This window comes from Numenius arquata, chromosome Z (genome assembly GCF_964106895.1).
Source record: "Numenius arquata chromosome Z, bNumArq3.hap1.1, whole genome shotgun sequence".
Classification (NCBI taxonomy): domain Eukaryota; kingdom Metazoa; phylum Chordata; class Aves; order Charadriiformes; family Scolopacidae; genus Numenius; species Numenius arquata.
This window is the reverse complement of record NC_133616.1, coordinates 12,342,535-12,361,194: the sequence shown is the minus strand read 5'-3', so window position 1 is coordinate 12,361,194 and position 18,660 is coordinate 12,342,535. Positions and strand designations below refer to the sequence as shown.

Sequence of the window (18,660 nt, the reverse complement as noted above, 5' to 3'; positions counted from 1 at the left end):
GTAAAGCTAGGAAATTTATAGCAGTAAGCCAGGATAACTTGCATATAGGTTTTTAAACGAGCTTTTTGGAACCTCTTTTTGATCTCTGATTCTTAATAAATCTTGGGAGTTTCAAAGAACTGGAAGAAAGCTAATATAGTGACTGTATTAAAAGAAGGTAAAAGGGATGACCCAGGTTCATTACATGTCTGTTTTCTTGATTGCAATTCTCAGCAAAATATCCAAGTGGCTCATATAGGAATAAATCAATAAATATTTGAGTATAATTAGGACTTAGAAAAGACATTCCCAGAAAACAGATCTTGTAATGCTATTGTGATATCTCTTCATTATGGAAATGCTTATTTGATTAAAGTAACAATGATGTTACATTCTTAAGCTTTGGTTTGGCATTTGACCAAATCGCCATTTTAATGAAAAAACCTAGAAAGATAAAAAACCCGTATGTCACACAGCAGACTCTGAATAATTAGGGGGCCTCAACACTCACAAGAGTACCTATCAGCAAACACTTGCGTGAGTGATTCAGACCCTCTGGGGATCAGTTTTATCCATCTATTCTTTCTTATCAGTAATCTTGAAGAAGCTATACCAAACTACCACCAAGGTGTAACAGCCGATGATGTAAGAATTGGGGGTGTGGGAAACAATGGAGGCTGAAGTCACAAAGTGACTTGGAGCTCTTGGTAAACAGGGTGCACCTTATAAAATAAAACCCTGAAGAAATATTTCTGTATTTATATATGTATTTTATCTTAGGTAAGTATTTTATATGAGTTTATATCTATACAAGTTAATAGGGCCAAATGCAATATCCTAACTGGGGGCTAAAAGTTATAGGCCACCCTTGCATCCTAAGAACCTTTACTCTGCAATAAAATTCGCTAGCTAGAAACATATATGGGATTTAGCCCTGACAAGTAGGTTTTTGAGTCTCTGGTGCACCACGTTCGAATGGCCTCAAGGTTTGTAAAGCCGCTCGTCGAGCTGGTCAGGATTGTTGAGAGCTCACCTGTGCTTAGCTGAGGAGAGAGAGAGGGAATATATATAGAGAGAGGGAAATGCCGGAGGAGCCACACTAGCAATTGGATATGGCCTGGTGTCTAAAAATGAAATCAAGCAAACTTAAGGTTGGAAACAAGGCATTTAATTTTTAAAAAAAATATATTTTTTTTAACATTAAGAGTGCAGTACCCCGCTGCTGGGTTATGGCACGGCGGGCACCGGCCCTCCCATCGTCCCGCAGCCTCGGATTAACCCTTCCCCAAGGCCCCAGCCAACTACCGCTAACGGTCAGTAACGGCCACCGGGCCTCGCGCGCCTTGGCCCCGCCCCTCCCGCCCGCGGCCCCTTCCGGCGACCCCCCCGCCCTCGACGCTGCCACATCCTCCTCTGACATCAGCCCGCGCCGCCATATTGGAGGAGAAGCCGCCTCCACCAGCTCGGCCGCCGCAGGGGGGGACGCCGGCCCCCGCCGCCTCCGCCGCGGCCGAGCCCCGCGCTCCATGACTCCCTCCGGCCGGTGGCTGCCCCGGTGCCGATAAGGCGGAGGCGGCTCCCGTTGCCTTCTCCTCGCCCTCTCTCGAGCTGTCGCCGAGCCCCTCTCCCCAGGGCGGGCCTCTGCCCTCCCGCCGCCTCCAGCCATGACTTCCCTGACCCAGCGCAGCTCCGGCCTGGTGCAGCGCCGGACCGAGGCCTCCCGCAGCGCCGCCGCCGACAAGGAGCGGGGAGCGGGGGGCGGCCCGGAAGATGAAAGCCGCCGGGACGAGTCCGGCGACGACGAGAAGGGCGACTCCAAGGAAACGCGGCTCACCCTCATGGAGGAGGTGCTGCTCCTGGGCCTCAAGGACCGTGAGGTGCGTCCGGGGCCCGGCAGGGGGTTGCTGAGGAGGCCCGGTGGTGCTGGGGGGTGTCTGAGGGGACAGCGGTTATTCGAGGGCTCATGGAAAAGTGAGCCTTAAGTGTTGGTAGGGTGCGGGTGGGATGGGCGCAGGGGCGCTGCTGGGTGAGTGTTGCTGCGGATTTGGGGCAGAGGCGTCGCTTGGGTCGAAGTTGCAGGGGGTAGGGGCACGTGCTGGAACAGGTTCGGCTCTTTCGAGGAGGTAGGGAAAGTGCTTGGATTTTGGGGAGGGGAAGCCCGACAGAGAGTTTGGATTTTCCTTTGGGAACCCGCAGGGGTCACAGAGGGGCTGTCATACTTGTAGCCTCTCAAGGAAGGCAGTGTAGGGGTTGGGGCAAGATGTGGATGTGGAGATGAGGACCAGGGCCTCTGGTCAGCATTGGTGGTTGACTTGGAGGCCTGGGTAGATCTGTGGTATTTATATTCCTTCTCTAACATGGCCATAACGTGGAAGACTTGTCTACTTATATGCATTTTGTCAGACACAACCCAAATGGTACTTACAGGTTCTCAAGTGCTTTAGGATGCTTAGCAGCTCTTCCTGCTAAGACTTCCCAGACTAATGCACGTGAAAAAGCTCTTCAGATTGAGGGAGGTACATATGACAAAAATGATCCTTGAGTAATTTCCTCAAAATGAGGAAATTGCATTATAATTCTGTGGTTTTACTGAATTTAGAGCTTAATTGTTTGTCCTGATACTGTGAATAACAGTCATTGGAGAAGCTGTACTCCTACCAACGTCCTGGATTTTTGTTTCATTTGAAGGAGGTAATCAATATAAAACGCTAGCACACTGCAGAAAGTCAGACCTGTCAGGGACATAGTTTAGTGTGATGTCGTATATAGAGAAGCGTAGTATGCCTTTATATTAGATATGAGTTAAAATATCAATTTAATTAGGCAACGTCCTTTTTTTTTTTTTTTTTCTTAGTGGTAAGTGAATTAGTGAAGCCAGGTCGTTGATTTGGGTGGAAGTCTTTTAAAACTGTTCATGAGCACAGAATAAGGGGGGAGGGATGTTCTTTGACAGTGCACTGCATCTAAAATAAGTTTGCTGGTTGATAGTGAATAGGCTAAAGAGTAGTTTTCCTGGTTAAGATTTGTTTTTTAATGTGTGTGGGTATATGTGTATATATATCTGCTACAATAACATATTTTATTTTTCTCTCGTATACTTTAGGCCATATTCTTCTAAACCCATTTTTTCAGATGGACCTTGCCAGTGCATCCTGGTAAACTCAGTAGATATTCACAGTGATGTGTGCTTCCACCTGTTGAATTGAAGAGTTGTGCACGTGTGCGTTTCTCTTTCTACACACCTGAATAGTTTCGAGAAAGCAAGTTAGATGTGACAAGACAGGTATCTGGCAGGATTGCCTAGGAGGTCTTGCCTTGAGGGAAGTACGATAAACTAGGTGATCTTTCGGCTCTTCTTTTTTTTTTTTTTTTTTTTTTTTTCCATGATCGTGTGCTAAACCTGCTGAATTTGTGGGCCTTAGGCTATAAAGGGAATGTTCAAGGGAGGGAATGTTCTGTCTGCCTAGAAAGACTATATGGTCCAAGTCTTCCTAGTATATCAGAAGTTAATAGTTAACATTGGGCCTGGAAATCCAGCTTTGCACTGGTGTGCATCAAAATTATAAATGATCTAGCTTTGCGAGGTGCAGCAGTGACACACACTGCAAATAATCTAATATTCCTTTGTATGGAAAAGGGAACTGAGTGATTACAGTGGCATGCATGTTCATAACTCCCTTGGCATTTTGCAGTTGAGATGTCAGACAAAAAGAATGATAATGTCATCTCTAGGGTAGGGGGCTTATGTGGAGAAGCTGTAGCATATGCCATTTCTGAGCGTTCTTAGACATGAATGACTAGTATTTGTGTTTTGTTTTTGAGTCTGCTTGTACCCCTCTCTTTTACACTGTGTAAACTGCTTTGCCTTCATTTTTTTTTTCCCTCTTAAAACTGGGAATAAAACTATAGACGCATTTTCAAAGATGACTTTTTTTTAATTCTCTGGTGTTCTAGCTGATAAGTAAGCAGAACTTATTTACACATCCGGAAGTGTTTTGTACAAAGTTTTTACTTCCAATAACATTGATTTCCCATGACACTTGTGCATAACTTTCTCGTGACAGCAAGCAGAAAAAAGCAATATAGGGTCTGTAAAATATGATTCTGAAACTACACTAAGTCTAAGGGGAAGGCAAAGGCAGGTGCGTGAGCTACAAGCTCAGTTGCAAGCCAGTAAATCCAATGCTGATAACATCCTTCCAGTTTATTCCAACAGGATAAAATAATTTAATGTTGAGTTTACAATAAATAAAAAAGGAGTCTGAATTGGTCAAAGAACATGTTTCCCTAAAAATAGCTTCTGTCTTGGAAGAGTCACTGATACATGCATTGATAACTTAGCTTTCAGGTTTTTGGTTAATGCTTTTTCTGAATTTAAACACTGGTGAATATGGCTTCAACACCATGTAAGTTGTGTAAAAAATAACTCGCATGTATGGAGCTACCATTTGTAATTTGTAAGTGTAGGTAGCAGAGTCTTTACTCTTAGGAGAGAGTTTTTCAGGAAGGTCTAAGAAGTCGTGGGTTGATGAGTTCAATGTTTCTAGGAGATTGCTAGATATTTAGGTGAATCCTGCTTTTAGGATAGCACAGTGGTTGTAACAACCACAGCAAAACGTTTGAGCTGTTGCCTGATTATCGCTGCAGTATGGGCTCAGTGATGGGAATGTCTGGCTGCCCTAAAACAAACACAGCATGCCTCAATCCCATTATTAATGCTTGAACACAATTAACTGCATTCGCACATGCTTCCTGGACATGCCTTTTCTTTTCTTTTTTTTTGTCCTGTTTGACTTAATTAGATTGTACTTGCTGTGTGTGTACTGCTTGCCACCACTCTTTTCCACCAATGGTTCCTCTTCCATTGTATCTTCTGTGTATACATAACTATTTCTGTATTCTAAGGTCAAGATAGGCTATAAGGGATGTGAGCTGAAATAAGTGCTTGCTTGCATAATATGACAGATGCAGTGTCCTTGGAGGAGCAGGTAGTATAGTGGAACAAAATACATTACTAGAACTCTTCAGGGAACATCACAAGAACACCTACACTTATTTGGAAACCCTTCAGAAACACGGCTGGGAAAGGGAATTGTTTTCATCCACTTAGAGTAGAGCACTAGCCTGTTGCTATAGGAATAAAAAATACTCACTGAATTAAAAACTTTGCTATATTAGGTTAAAAATAGTATTGCAGCAGGATAGGTCAAAGCCACAGCAAAAAGGAGATTATTCTGTAGAACCATGGAAGCATCTGATGTCATCGCTCCCAAAAGAAGGGAGTGATAAATATTAAAAGTTAGCTTATTTAAAAACAATGGCTAAGAGGTGAGTTCAGGCCAGTTTGTTCATGACAGCTCTTCCAGACATCTTGTAACTCAGTCCCCCAGAAAACAGAGTTTGCTAGGTGGCTGTGCTCTATCCATTTAAGTTAGTTTAAATATTTTGTACATGTAGAGGGGTCTTTTGTCTTTTTTTCTTTTCCTTTTTGGCATTCTCCATTAGTACCTTTTGGGAATATTCAAATACAGCAATGCACACAGCTGTTCCTATCTTCTATACAACATGCCACAACTAAACAAATTGAAACAGCTATAGAGACATGGCACCTACTAAGATAAAATACTTGATCTGTAACTAATTCCTAATTTCCTGAAAGAAATCTCATGTAAATATACCAAAATAAGCATCATGTACTGCAGTCTACTGTAATAGCAAATATTTCTGGTTTTATTTACCCTTTCTTTGATGAAGACTAAAATTTAATTTGTGAGAGTGAAGTAACGTTAAGTCACTTTGTTAGGTACAGAAATTATCTGTGATCTTTGCTACTCATGTTTGACCTCCAGAAACTTCATTTATGGCTGAAGATTTAGTGTTGCAGCACAGCTTTTTGTCCAAATAGTTCACATGAAAGTCTCCAGCTTATGATATTTTTCATTGTATTGAAATGAGTTATTAGGGATGTAATTCACCTGCTTCAGATGTGCTGGTTTGTGTCGTCTTTGTATCCTTCTAATATTTTTTTGTTTTAACTCATTAAAAAAAGTTTCAGCAATAGCCAGTATGTCAGCTTGAAAGCTCCCAAGTTTTGCTGGAAAAGCTCTGAGACAAATGAGTGAAACATGAAGAGGCATCTACTGGGAATTAACATTTCATTTGAAGAATGATGTATGAATGTGTTGAAATCTTGACAAAGACGTGCTTTTTCTCAAATGTTCAGGGCCTAATCACAACAAAGTGTGTAATGACTGTGATGAAAAATTCTTTCCTTCATAGCTGCCTACCTTTTTGGTCCTTTCTTTTTTTTATTTCATGTCCATACAGAAATTACAGGCTAGGAGAAGATAGGTGTGGGATGAGGAGTACCCAAATTCTGTATGCTACAAGATGGAGTAAAGCACCTCTTTGCTGTGGTGCTAAGTTAAATCTTGCTTTTGGGCTCTTTGGAGGATATGCTCGTTTGGAAGCTGCACTTTGGAAATAAGTTGACTTTGTGTGGCAATGGTGTTTATATTTCATGGTTCTGCATGCAGCTAGTTATCCCTGCTCTTATAGCATGGCTAGTCTGTAATCTGTATTATTTATTCATGGAGAGCTTCTAGTGTAGTGTAGTCCCTTCTTTAACATCAAGCTGTCTAGTGTAGGACAAAGACAAAAACATTGTCAAAGCCTGCCTAGTGAGGTTTCTCATTTTTTCGAAGTGCTCTTAAAAAGCCAAAGCTTTTTTTATTAAAAAATTTGCATGAAGTGTATGTAAGAAAGTATTGCTGTTAATTGCTAGAAGGGAAGTAATCATGGAACTGAAAACTTAACATTTTTATGTTGAAGAGAACATAGTACTGTATCAGGTGTTCTTCGATCCTAAAGTAGTTCAAGTACTGCAGCGTTTATCTCAGTTAGTTAGCTGCATGTATGTAACAGGCCTTCTTTGCAAGGCTAAAGTGACCAGACTAAGTGTTGCAGGCAGTATATTCAAGAATGACTTACTCGCAGAGCAAATAATTACTGTAGCACATACTCGTTGCATTACTGGGGGAAAGGGAAGCTAACCTGAAGTAAATGTGTGGCTCGGTTTCCTCTGCATAGACAACATTCTCAATCAGCTTTCTTATAACCTGTAGTAAAGAAAGAAAAAAGTAGTAGTCAGTTTATCATGCGCCACTTTAAACTGGGATTTTCACGATTATTTATTTACTTTCAGAAATACGTATAAAACATTACCGCAGAATGATTTCACATACACTTTTCACACTTAAAAATTACAAGGTTTTGCATAAAATAGTGCACAACTGTTCTCTTCCTCTAAGTGCGCTGTATGTAAGCCTGGATGAGTGGGACCACACAGGTGTGTGGTACTATGACTACACTGTTAATCTGGGTGCAAACCAGTATTATTCATGTCATGCCTTTCCCACCTCCTCCAGTATATTTTACACTAAACTACTGTATTTCAACCCTTTTTTTTTTTTCTTTTCCCTGCTTGTGATGGACTATTAAGATAATAAAATCGTATGCCTTGTAAGCTAGATCTTTGTAATTGGAGGGGTATTGCACTCTTAGCTCTTCTACTATTTGTGGGTGTTAGAGGATTTATTCATCACACCAGGAAATTAGTCTGTTGGGCTTTTTGCATATCTTTCTGCTTCTGATACTCTTTTAAGCATTTGTAAGCTGCTTATTGCTATACACTTTCTAGTCATCTGCCTTTACAGGCTTACTAGATAACATCACAGTTGTATTATTTACAGCATCCTTAACTGCTAGGCTAGGTGTGTTTTGTACGTGGGCTGTACCATGGGGTTTGTATTTAGCCAGTCATTCTTGTACAGCACAGCACATTGCACTTCCATTTTTGACTGCAGTGGATACTTGATTTTACTTTGGCACCTCCACGTTTGACAGTCTCTGCCACGAGAGGAGCATCACATTTGTATTGTGTTGCCATTTCAGTATGTCTTCTGCATTGCACAGTGGAGAAGGGAGGTATAACATTTACTGGCTAGGTTGAGGTAAATGCCATATGGATGTTCAATCTGTACTAATCACTTAGGAAGCACTAATTACAACTGCTTTGCCTGTGTTGGATATTTAAATGGGACTTCTGCAGCATCTGCAGTGTGTTACTGAGACTTTCAGTTTACAGTTAGTATGTGTTAAGTACTACATTGAAGAACTTGTACCTTTTAATGCGAGAACAGTGCAATGAGTGGAACTTCTTTAATCTCATAATGAAGATATTGACATGGCATTATTATGAGATAGAGGTGCAAACAAGTTTCAGGAAACAGACTAACTGAAACAAGTTTGTTTAAACCTACTGAGAGACCTGTTCTGAAAGGAACAAACTGAAAGGAAACTAGGGGAAGTTTAGACAGAGAGGAATCCCTATCCCTTAATGCATACTTTTTTGTGTTTGTTGTTAAACACCCAAAATGTTACTCTGGAAATCCATCCACATCAATCACCTGATGCAAATCCCTCAAAAATGAAACATTGCACAGCTCCTCAATTTGAAATAAGACAGGGCTTTATGTAGTGTTTTAAACTGTGACCACTGTAGAAGAGAAGGGTAGCTGTTATATTTGGGGGCAGGTATAGTATATTTATAACCCTGGAGGAGGGTATTGTGGTTCTTGTTAGTCAAAGTTAGTGAACCTTCCACCGATTATTTAGTCAGCCAGTATTAGACCTGCTTTGTCCATATTAGAAGGACATACCAGGTTTAGGTTTTTCTTAATGTTTTTAAGGGAAGTGTATGGGACCTGGCTGGGGTAGAGTTAATTTCTTGTTTTCAATTTTTGACCAAAACAATGTTGATAACACGAAACAGTGTTGATATGTTTTATCTGTTGCTGAACAGTGTTTGCCCAGTGTCAAGGCCTCCTCTGATTCTAACTCTGCCCACCCCCCAGTTGAGTAGGTTGGGGTGCTCCAGAGGCTGGGAGGGGGGACAGCCGGGATAGCTGACCCCCTGACCAGAGGGTTATCCCATGCTGTGTAGTGTCATGGTCAGCAATAAAAAGGGAGAGTAGGGAGAGGGTGGGAATGTGGTCATTGCTCAGGGACTGGCTGGGCATCAGGTGCTTGTGGGAGGTGCTGAGTGAGTGTCTTGTGTCACTTTTTTACTTTTGCTCTTCCTGTTCTCTCCCTATCCTGGAGAGCTGGGGGAGATTGGGGGAGTGGTTATGTGGGACTTAGCTGCCAGCCAGGGTCAACCCACCACTAGGAGACCCTAAATGTGTGCAAGGTTTGTGTTGTAAGCTTCTGGTTGTTACATCTAGGCAAGACACAAGCTATTTTTCTGATCCTTGCTGTATTTGCTTACTGCTGTGGGAAGACTTGGTTTTTTGAGTGAAATATCTGATGTGGAGGATTTAAACAACAGTTCTAGTTAAATGTTTCTTTCAAATGTCAGATTTTATGCTCAGTTACAATAGATGGTAGTGTAGAAATCAATTTGCAGGCTATGGAACAAATTAATTACATCTCTATTTTGCACAAAGTATGGAGAATAGCGATTGAACCCTGATGGAAGGTGGCTTTGTGAGGCCCATGCAAATATTTGAAGTCATTATCTGTGCGTGTATATGCTTAATCATGCTGAAGGTTAGGCTTCTATGTTTGTCTTTTCATTCCTAAATGAACAGTCAGCGTCTTAAGTGTTGATTTGTTCAGGGGTCTCTTAGGGGTTCAGCAGTGTGCATCAGTTGTCTCCTTTTCAGCAAAGTTACCTTTTTTTTTATTACCTTCGTTTTATTAAAGAGATGTGTCTGTGTAATGTCTGCATGTGTAAGTGCTTGAAAAGCTGGGCAATAGCATTTGGCTTAGTGCTTCCAGTAGTTGACAGCAGTTGCTGTTTGTTTTTTATTCCTAAATGCAGTGGCAGGTTAATCAAATACCTGACAAGTTTTTTGTCAACAATACTGTGGTTTGTAGAATATGTATGCTTGCTTTCCTGAAGTATTTCTAGTGTTGGCTGTCAGAACACTTCAGAGATTTTCCTCACTAACTTATCTTCTATTTATAACTAGGCTACAGTTTATGTTCCAGTAAAATGGATAATGATTTCATTTGCATCAAAAGAGGAAATCAAGAGGGACTGCAGTCAAACATCAAAGTCCCCACACTGTAGTATTCCAATAATAAACACTTCTGCATTTTTTCTTTTGAAAAATTATTATTTTTTAAAGAAAGTTCTGTAGATCAGGATGTATCAAGAGATGTTCCTGCAACCTTTTGGGTTGAGAAGGTGATGGTTTACTTGAAAGCTAAGATTTACAGCAAAGAGCTTGCTAGGTATAGGTTGGCATAGACCCTTAACCTAGTGTGAAGAAGATGAAGAGGGATCTAGTTCATTTTAATTGCAAATGACTTGAAGTTTGGATATTTTCCCTTTGACACATGAGAAAATAGAGAGTATTCTTCTAGCAGGTGTCTTACTTTAATATTTTGAATATTCACAAATTTCAGGCATGTTGGTTTTACCTTTTTATTATTGTTTTTGAGGGATGACTGGTAAGAGGGATGAATGTCTCCTCCTAAAATTATTTTGTCTTCAGAAACGCATTTTTATTTTTTCCAATTACGTAGACAGATAGAACTGTATTTCTTTTATTGCATCTGAAATTCCTTTGTACCTGTTTAAGAGCTACCTGAAAAAGTAATCTCTCAGTTTCAGTTATTACATGTATATATTATCTAGACATATAATATAAAGTAGCCTTCTCTGGATGCATTCCTGTCAGGTGAAGCTGGGTGATGTCTTTAACCATGTAAGTTTTAAAACCGTTTGGTCTAGAGAAGCAATGAAAATCAAAATCTGGCAGACAGCAGATGTGAAAATAATTCTATAAGAAAAATGGAGGGTTTGTCTTTTTATAATTTTCTAGATAATAATAGATTTTATTAACTCTTATTGCTATCAAAACCGAAAATCAGTTTTGCATTTCAGGGTCGTTTGTTGTCTTAGAACCTAAACATGAGAAAAAAAACTTTGAATGTGTTCTCAGCTGACTGTCATTCTTCTATTCCAGAATTGTGGGGACTTTTCTTCTCTCATCTTACAGGTCCATAAAAGAGGGAGGAGATTGAAACTATTATTAAGAGTTATTTAAGAAAGACCCTAACGCTGAACATTATATTTTTAGCTGTGTATCAATAGACTGGGGTAAAACCGCACACAGTTACTATCCAAAGGAAATGATTAGAGTCTTGCCGGTGAATGCTGCCACAGAAGCTGAATTTTGGTTTTGTGTTTTAATGTCTGGCATTGTACAGTACTGTAGTGTCATGGAGTATAAGATTTTCTTAGAAAAAATTGATAGCTGTTAGACTTAATAAATTAATATATGTGTATAGAATATATATTAGACAGTAACGGAGAATCTCTAGGTCATTAAAGCACATGCACAATTTAGTCATGTCAGCTTTTCTTGTTTGAGACTTACTGTCAGCTGCAGCTTCTTTGCTGTGGTTACACTCATCTTCAGGTAGACTGAATTACAATAACCTGCATTGGAAAGAAAAGAATAGATCTTTTTGATCCCCTGAAGGTGAAAATGGATCAGTTCACGTAATAAGATACCTGTGGTGAGAGCAGCCTAATTTTACCTTGAGGGTTCAAATAATTTTTGACATTCCAACTTGTCTTAAATGAATGTTGCAATGAAGCTTTTCCTTTTTCTCCTCTTTTATCGTTGTTTTCTATTGTTTGCATTTTCCTCCAGCTTCTTGTAAGTATGTCTAGTTATGCTGGTAAAGAGACTTTTAATTGGTTCTTACTCGAGTTTAGGATGCTTTATATGTTTACAGTCTGTCTAAAGTTACTTGAATAGTTGATTCAGAGCTTTATAGAAATCTGTATAAACACCTAGTTGAGGAGGAACAAATGCTGGCTGGCTGCACAGGAGCATCTAAGGGCTTCAGATTATCAGAATAAATTTACAGTTAGTTCTCCTAGTATTGACCAGCTTTTCTGTTTCTCATTGAGAACTTGGAAAAGTTTGTGGGTTTCTTTTTTATTATTTTTTGTTCATTTTTTACAAGACCTGATTGCTTATTTTTATGTTGAGAAGATTCTTGCAACAGTATGCTGGAAGAAGAAACTTAGATAAACTTTTTTTTAAGTGTACCTTACTTCTAATTTAAGGTATATAATATACCTTATTTTCTAATGATTTCCTGCTCTGAAAAAGGATGTGGTTGAAGTTTTTAGGTTTGACTGAAAAAGCCAGGTATCAGATATGTTGGACAAACACTTTTATAAAATATGTTCAGTATTAAATTCAGCTTATATAGATCAATCTTGCTGACTTCCAGCCCCTTCAAGAGATTCAGAAATTGTATTAGTTACTCTTTATAGAGTGATGATGTTCCTAAATAAATTACTAACTTTTAAGAATTTTTCATATTTAAAGAATCCATAAACTTAAAGAAGTAACTCAGTTATTGTCTCAGTTACCGACTTTGATGTTACTAAGATTTCTGCTTATAGTTACATAATCGCAAAGAAGAGTTTTGCTTACCTGCAACAATAGCAGGCAATCAGCTAAAAGGATAGGAACCACAGAATTGTGTAAAGATGTCAAAAGCTGGCATTCACTTATTCTTCTTTGTCCTCTGCTACTGCTGTCTCCAGATAATTGTATGACTTTACATGAGTATCCAAGAGGACATAGTGTTTCTGTTGTAGAAGAATGATAGATGCATTTGGAATTCATAAAATGAAGCTTTTGGGTCAACAGAAAGGATTGAAATTCTATGCTTAAACATTATAATAAGCCTGGTACTTTCATTATTTCTATATACATGCTGCTTATATTTTTTTTTTTTTTACCTGTTTGGACTTGGGAACAGCTTTAAAGAGATGTGTTGTAGATATTCTTCAAGTGATTCCAACTGGTTTGCAAAGTAGTATTAGTAATTGTAGAGAGACTACGTAAAGGAAACAGTATATTGATGGGTCTCATCTGTTGGTGGAATATGATAGCCATATGCTTCTCAGTCTGCTAGTACTCTTCATTAAAGTCAAAATACTTAAAAACGGGGTTTGCCGTCCACAGTCATAGCAGTGAAGCAGATTAAAGTTGTAAAGTTGCAACAGATTATTATTTTGGAGATAGGATGCCAGGGGAAGGGAACAGGCATCCTTGACCTGAAGGCAGTGGCAGATCAGAATTCCTATTAACTTTTAACCTACTGCAGTGCATGCGGTATTTCTCTTCCCTCTGACCTCCCTGGCTGTCTTTCTGTAGATCCCAAAATGACTACTTCAGAGGGGAACTCCTTGACTAAAAAAGTGACAGTTCCATTGCAGTTTTGATCAAGACCATTATGAAATAGAGCTTGCCACAGCCCATATTTTGAGATAAATTGTCTCTGCCTGTCTTTCACAGTATGTTTCAAATGGATGACAGATGACGATTTTGGATTATTATGTTCTGTCTGTGCTTTGTGCTAGCTAATAATAGGCTAGTAGGTGCCTCTCAACTTGCTATTGCTTCAGAGAATTGGAAAGGGATGCTATTGCCATCCTGTCAGATTTAAATAATGTAACTTCAAATTTATCATGATCAGGGTCCAAAGCAGTAAGCTGAAGATAGTGATGAATGTAATGCACAATACCTTAAGCATTTTATATTTTCTGAGCAGATTGTGCTCATGAATGGCTTCAGTATAGGTAGCTCTTTATCTCAACAACTAAGTGAATAGTTCTAGCTGTACCTCTTCAGGTTGTGAAAATTATTGAGGTTTTGAAAGCAGTTTGTCCATTGAAGTGTGGGTTGTCACTGAAGGGGATGCTCTTGCCTTTTGTTGTCTGTCCCAACCATGTTCCTTTCCTGTGCTGCCTCTGACATTTCTTCACCTGCTTGGTGATGAGGAGACCGACCGTTGGCTTTCAGACAGACCTCTTTCTCATCCAGCTTACTACACAGATACTGCTGTGGGCTTGAGAGAGAACAGCAATGTGCTTTGATGGGGTGAAAAAATAGATACTTTTGTCTTCAGCAGCAGTTCAGGCTTTGTTGGACTGCATTCTTGCGTTTAGCCCTCAAATGGCTAAAAATGAAGACGTGGGGTAGGACGTACCTTCTCAAGTTACATGGTGGTGTGAAAGGTTAAAATGGGACACTGTGACATTGATTTGAAAGGTCCGTAAAACTGAAATGGCTCTCCCAAAGGAAAAATAATTGAAGTGGTGTGCAGAAAACAGTGGTTCAAAAGAGATGTTTATGCTGGCAAAGTAGTTAAATACTGGGATGTCATTTTGTCCTCAGTTTCTTTTCCTGCTTTTTTTCCTCTGGTGTTTTCCCCTGCCAATTTAAGTACCTCTAAGAGAAAGTACCTGAGAATTTATGTATTTATTCTCATAAATACATAAGGTATTTATGAGTCTAATACTCAAACCTGAGTATGAGTAGGTAACTGAGAATTTATTAGAAGAGAATTTATGTAAATACAAACCATAAGTCTCTTTCTCAGTATTGAGCTAGCTATTCAAAGTGAGCATACAGGTATTCTCGCTTCGTGACACATTCTGTGTAAATGTTCTAAGTAAGTAGGCTCTTGGCTAATTGTGCTATGGAATGTGAAAATCAGTCTCATGTATAATTTATAGCAGCAGGCTAGTCAATTTGCTTTGCCCAATCCTACCAGTGACCTAAACTGACTTTCAAAGTTTCTTTTTCCAAGTTCCACGTTCTCTTTAGTTAGTCCATCTCAGGCTATATATCTGTTGACAACTATTTCTTCTTATTCTCATCTTAAAAGTAGAACTGAATGTTGTATGTTTTACAGGTCTCTAAACTGTATTTTTATTATGTTGGCATGTAAATTTGGTGAGGGTGACTAATTGGACCTGAAGATAATTGCCCTTCAATGACTTCCCATGATGCCAGCAAGCACAGAATATTTTCCAGTATGTTTGTCATTTGTGATTTCCGAGAACATACCATAAAAATAGTCTGCCACATATCGGAAAGAATAGATGGCAAGGAGGAAACCCTTGCTTGGGAAAGCTAGATGCTTGTTTGTGTATAAACAAAACAATAGTTTTGTCTCAGAGCTTTTATATTGCTACCACCAATGCAGTATTTGAATGCCATCCATGCAGAAGTAATAAAAAGCAATAGCAAACTCCAGCAGAGTTCGGGAAGTCTTAATTTTTCTTTCAGCATCCAAGTAGAGCTGATTGAAATTTTTCCCCTGAAATATTCTTCTAATGGAAAACAAGCTACCTGTAAATTCAGAATTTACTGTCTGATAAAATGAAAGCTTTATTTAACATACATAGTGCCTCCCAGCTGAGAAGCCCTGGAGTTACGGGTTTGATGTCTTCTTGATAGACTTCATAGGTTTCATGGTAGACTGTCCAGTTTATTGCCTCAGAGTTAGGACTTCCAAACTCCTCAGGAGCTGTAATCATTGTTTATCTTGGCTTTCTGTTACTTTTCAAGTCGGCTACCTCCCCTTCTGATGGGGCTACCATGGCTGAAAATGATTAAAACAACATTTTATGTCTGTTGTCTCTACATGTATTTTCAGAAATCGCATCCTTTACTAAATTTTGAAGTCTTTCTGTTTGTCTTTCATAAATGAAGAATTTGGAATTTCCTGAGAATAGAAATTCGTGGGTTTGGGAAGCTCTAGTGATGATTCTCCTTTGGAAGGCTCTCTTTTAACTGTTTGGTGTATTTCAGTTTGGTTATGATTGATTTTAAGTAGAGGGCACTAGGTGAGGGTTTAAGGACTACTGTTAAGTCTAAATAAAAAATGAAAAGTCTTTTAATAAGAGGAATATAGACTGGGCAGTGTTACATGCATTATCCCAGTGGAACTCTGCTGTTGTGGTTCTTCATGAATGTAAATTGAGTCTGAGTCGGGGCCAAAACTTTGACCTAACACTGACCTCTAATACTGAATATGAATCTGTGTGGATCTGAGGATGGGCCTCAGGGGCCTGTTGTTGCTAAAATAAGAAATAATTCATTTTTTGATGTGCAGCCTGTTTTAACTGTTGGTTATCTTCACAGACTGTTCCATGGCATTGTGATGCTTTTTTTTGAAAAGGTTTATAAAGCTCATTTCTATTTGCCATGGCTCTATAGTCTGCAAAGTAGTCTCGAGACTCACTGGGTTAGATCAGGGAATGCATTGGCAGTTACAGTCTGCGTTACACTGTATAACATTCTGTAAACAAACTGGGAAAGGATATTTTTAGGGAATAACGTTAGTTAAAGTTTTAGGGACATTGATGGGACTTCCCCACTCCGGGTTTCTTCGCTGTCCCTTCCTTCCCTGCGGAGTATGTGCATGAACCCTGCTTCCTGTTGCACTCTGCAGGCCAACACCTGTAGGAGACTGTGTCCTGGTACATGTTTACATTGCTTTGTATGCAGATCTAAGCAGGGGTTTTCCTACAGTAAGTAGGAAGAAGCTGCAAGAGCTTGTGCTTTGCTCAGCTTGTTTGTACATCTGCTAATAAAATTGTCTGGCTTTGTACCCCTCTTGGAGCAGAGGCAAGAATAAGATGGCTGCTCACCATACATAGTAGATATATATGTATATATAGTGTTTGTATATGTATATATACACTTTGGTATCTTGTCTGCACCATCTGTGTGAACAGATCTAAGGAAATCCATGAGGGTCAGGGAAATTCAGATCTTTATAAACTTGGAAGTGAAAAGTGAGTGTATTACATGTCACAGGAAGATGAGGTGGAGAAAAGGGCCACTGTAGGAGAGAGGGTGTCACTGTTAGATAGTGAGGAAGTGCAGCTAAAGAAGCAAAGTAAAAGCAGGGAGTGGAAGATAAGGTAAGTTGGGTAACACCAAGGCACAGGGCCATCATTAGGAGATAGACTATTTAATAAGTGAGAGTTTTAAGAGGTTAATGGCTAACTGAACAGGAAAGACATGTGAGCTGGAAATTGGGTAAGGGGCACGGGAAGTGGAGAAAGCGACTAAATGCTGCAGGAAGTGGTGGGAGAGAAATGTCCTAATGAACATGGAATCTGGATAACTTATTCTTTAAGCAGAAAGAGGGTCTTAGTCTTAGCTGTGTGCTTTGCCATACCTGAGTGGAAAGTCTGAGCTTTCAGAGTTAATATGGTAACAGGTTTCTGTTATAAACTTTATTCTTATTTCCCTTTATGCTTGTCAGCAAAACTAGTTTTTACCTGAAAATTTCTAGGTCAGCTGTGACAAACAATGTTTCTGTGCTGTGTTCGTGTAAATAAACATGACAGTTGTAAACATTCTTTTGATCTTTGAATCAACGTAAATTTAAAATTTTCTCTTGTGAGCTATTCATAGCTTAAGGTGCTATTCCAGTGTGATTGCTGTCAGATAAAAATAATTCCCTGCTTTGTAAGACTTTCCCCTCCCCTCCGCCCCCTCACTCCCACTGCTTAGCAGCTTTAATGAAAGAAGTATTTCTTTGAGTTAGGGTATTTATAAAATTCCAAAAGACTAGTAGGAAGACAGATAACGTAAAAATGTTTGGTATTGTGAGAAAACTAGTGCTGTTTAAGAGCATTAAATAGTGGAATGAATTGCATCTGTAAATGGTGATGTTTGACCTTCAATCTAAGTGTTTTCAGACGGTTAGATATTTGGAATAATGACGAGAACAGCATTAAAAGGTCAAACCAAATCCCAATCTTATTCCATAGCCTGTAACAAAAAACGGCCAGGCCATGTTCAGGGAACGGCTGTGCTCCTCTCCACTGTGGTTACTGGAATGGTAACTCCTCTCCAGTGCACACTGACGTGGGTGTCACTGGAGCTTGGGTGTGTACAGGCTCCTGGTGGGAGATTGCCAGGCTGTGTATGCCTTACAGATCAATTGCTGTGTGTCAAACTTCATTACCAATATCCTATGAATTTAACTCATTTTTTTAAGGATTTTTTTTTTTTAAATTTTTGCCTTCCTGTGAAAGCAGTTGAATAGAGGCATAGAAAAGAAGCTGGCCTTTGACTTTTCTAACTTGTGAGCTAGCTTCATTTACCATCTTTCAGTCCTTGTCTGTGGGGAAAAAAGAAAAAAAGAATTGTTTCTTATGCAAATGGTACATTAATCTGTATTGCTATTCTCCATCTACATATATTAATAATGTTGCTATTCTCTCTACCCCTTTCACTCCTTTTTTTCTTCACTGTCTGTCTGTGGTCTGTTGTAGTTGCATAATGCTGAGCGTTATTGTTTCTCTTTTGTGCACCTTTTTCTAGCTGTGTTGTACACCATTTAAAGTAGGTGTGAAAAAGCTGTTTGCAGTGTTGAAGGTACATGCCTGCTTCTACTTATACTCAGTTACGCCAGGAAGTTTGATTTAATTTAAAGGAAGATTTAGTTACTGTTGTGTGCTAAGCAATTCCTTTAGTTGTCTGAAGTCTTTGCAGTAAATACCAAAAACAGTCAGTCCATCTGCCTGATCTATCTGGAAAGATCACTTCAATGAATTGAAAAGTATTCAGAATGACAGACTGTTCCAACGTATCTCCTTCCTCACTGTGTTGATAGCAGTATAATCTCTGTGTAATTTTTAGTTGCGTAGGTGTTGTCTGATTTCAAAAATTATTATATAAAGAGGCAATTTGATTTGAAATAGTAGAATGTAAAGGACACCTCTCTTCCTTTCTTTTTTTTTTGTCTGGTGCCAACCAAAATCTTGATTTG

General features: G+C 39.4%; 1 protein-coding gene across 1 annotated transcript in view; it reads left to right on the top strand.

The window, feature by feature from the left end:
• The first annotated feature begins 1,410 nt into the window (after nt 1-1,410).
• Nucleotides 1,411-18,660, top strand: part of GOLPH3 (golgi phosphoprotein 3) — a 31,137-nt gene continuing 13,887 nt past the window's right edge. Inside the window, exon 1 of the mRNA XM_074166213.1 lies at nt 1,411-1,856. Within this exon, the coding sequence (XP_074022314.1) occupies nt 1,644-1,856 (213 nt within the window). The 5' untranslated portion in view covers nt 1,411-1,643. The remainder of the gene's footprint in view (nt 1,857-18,660) is intronic.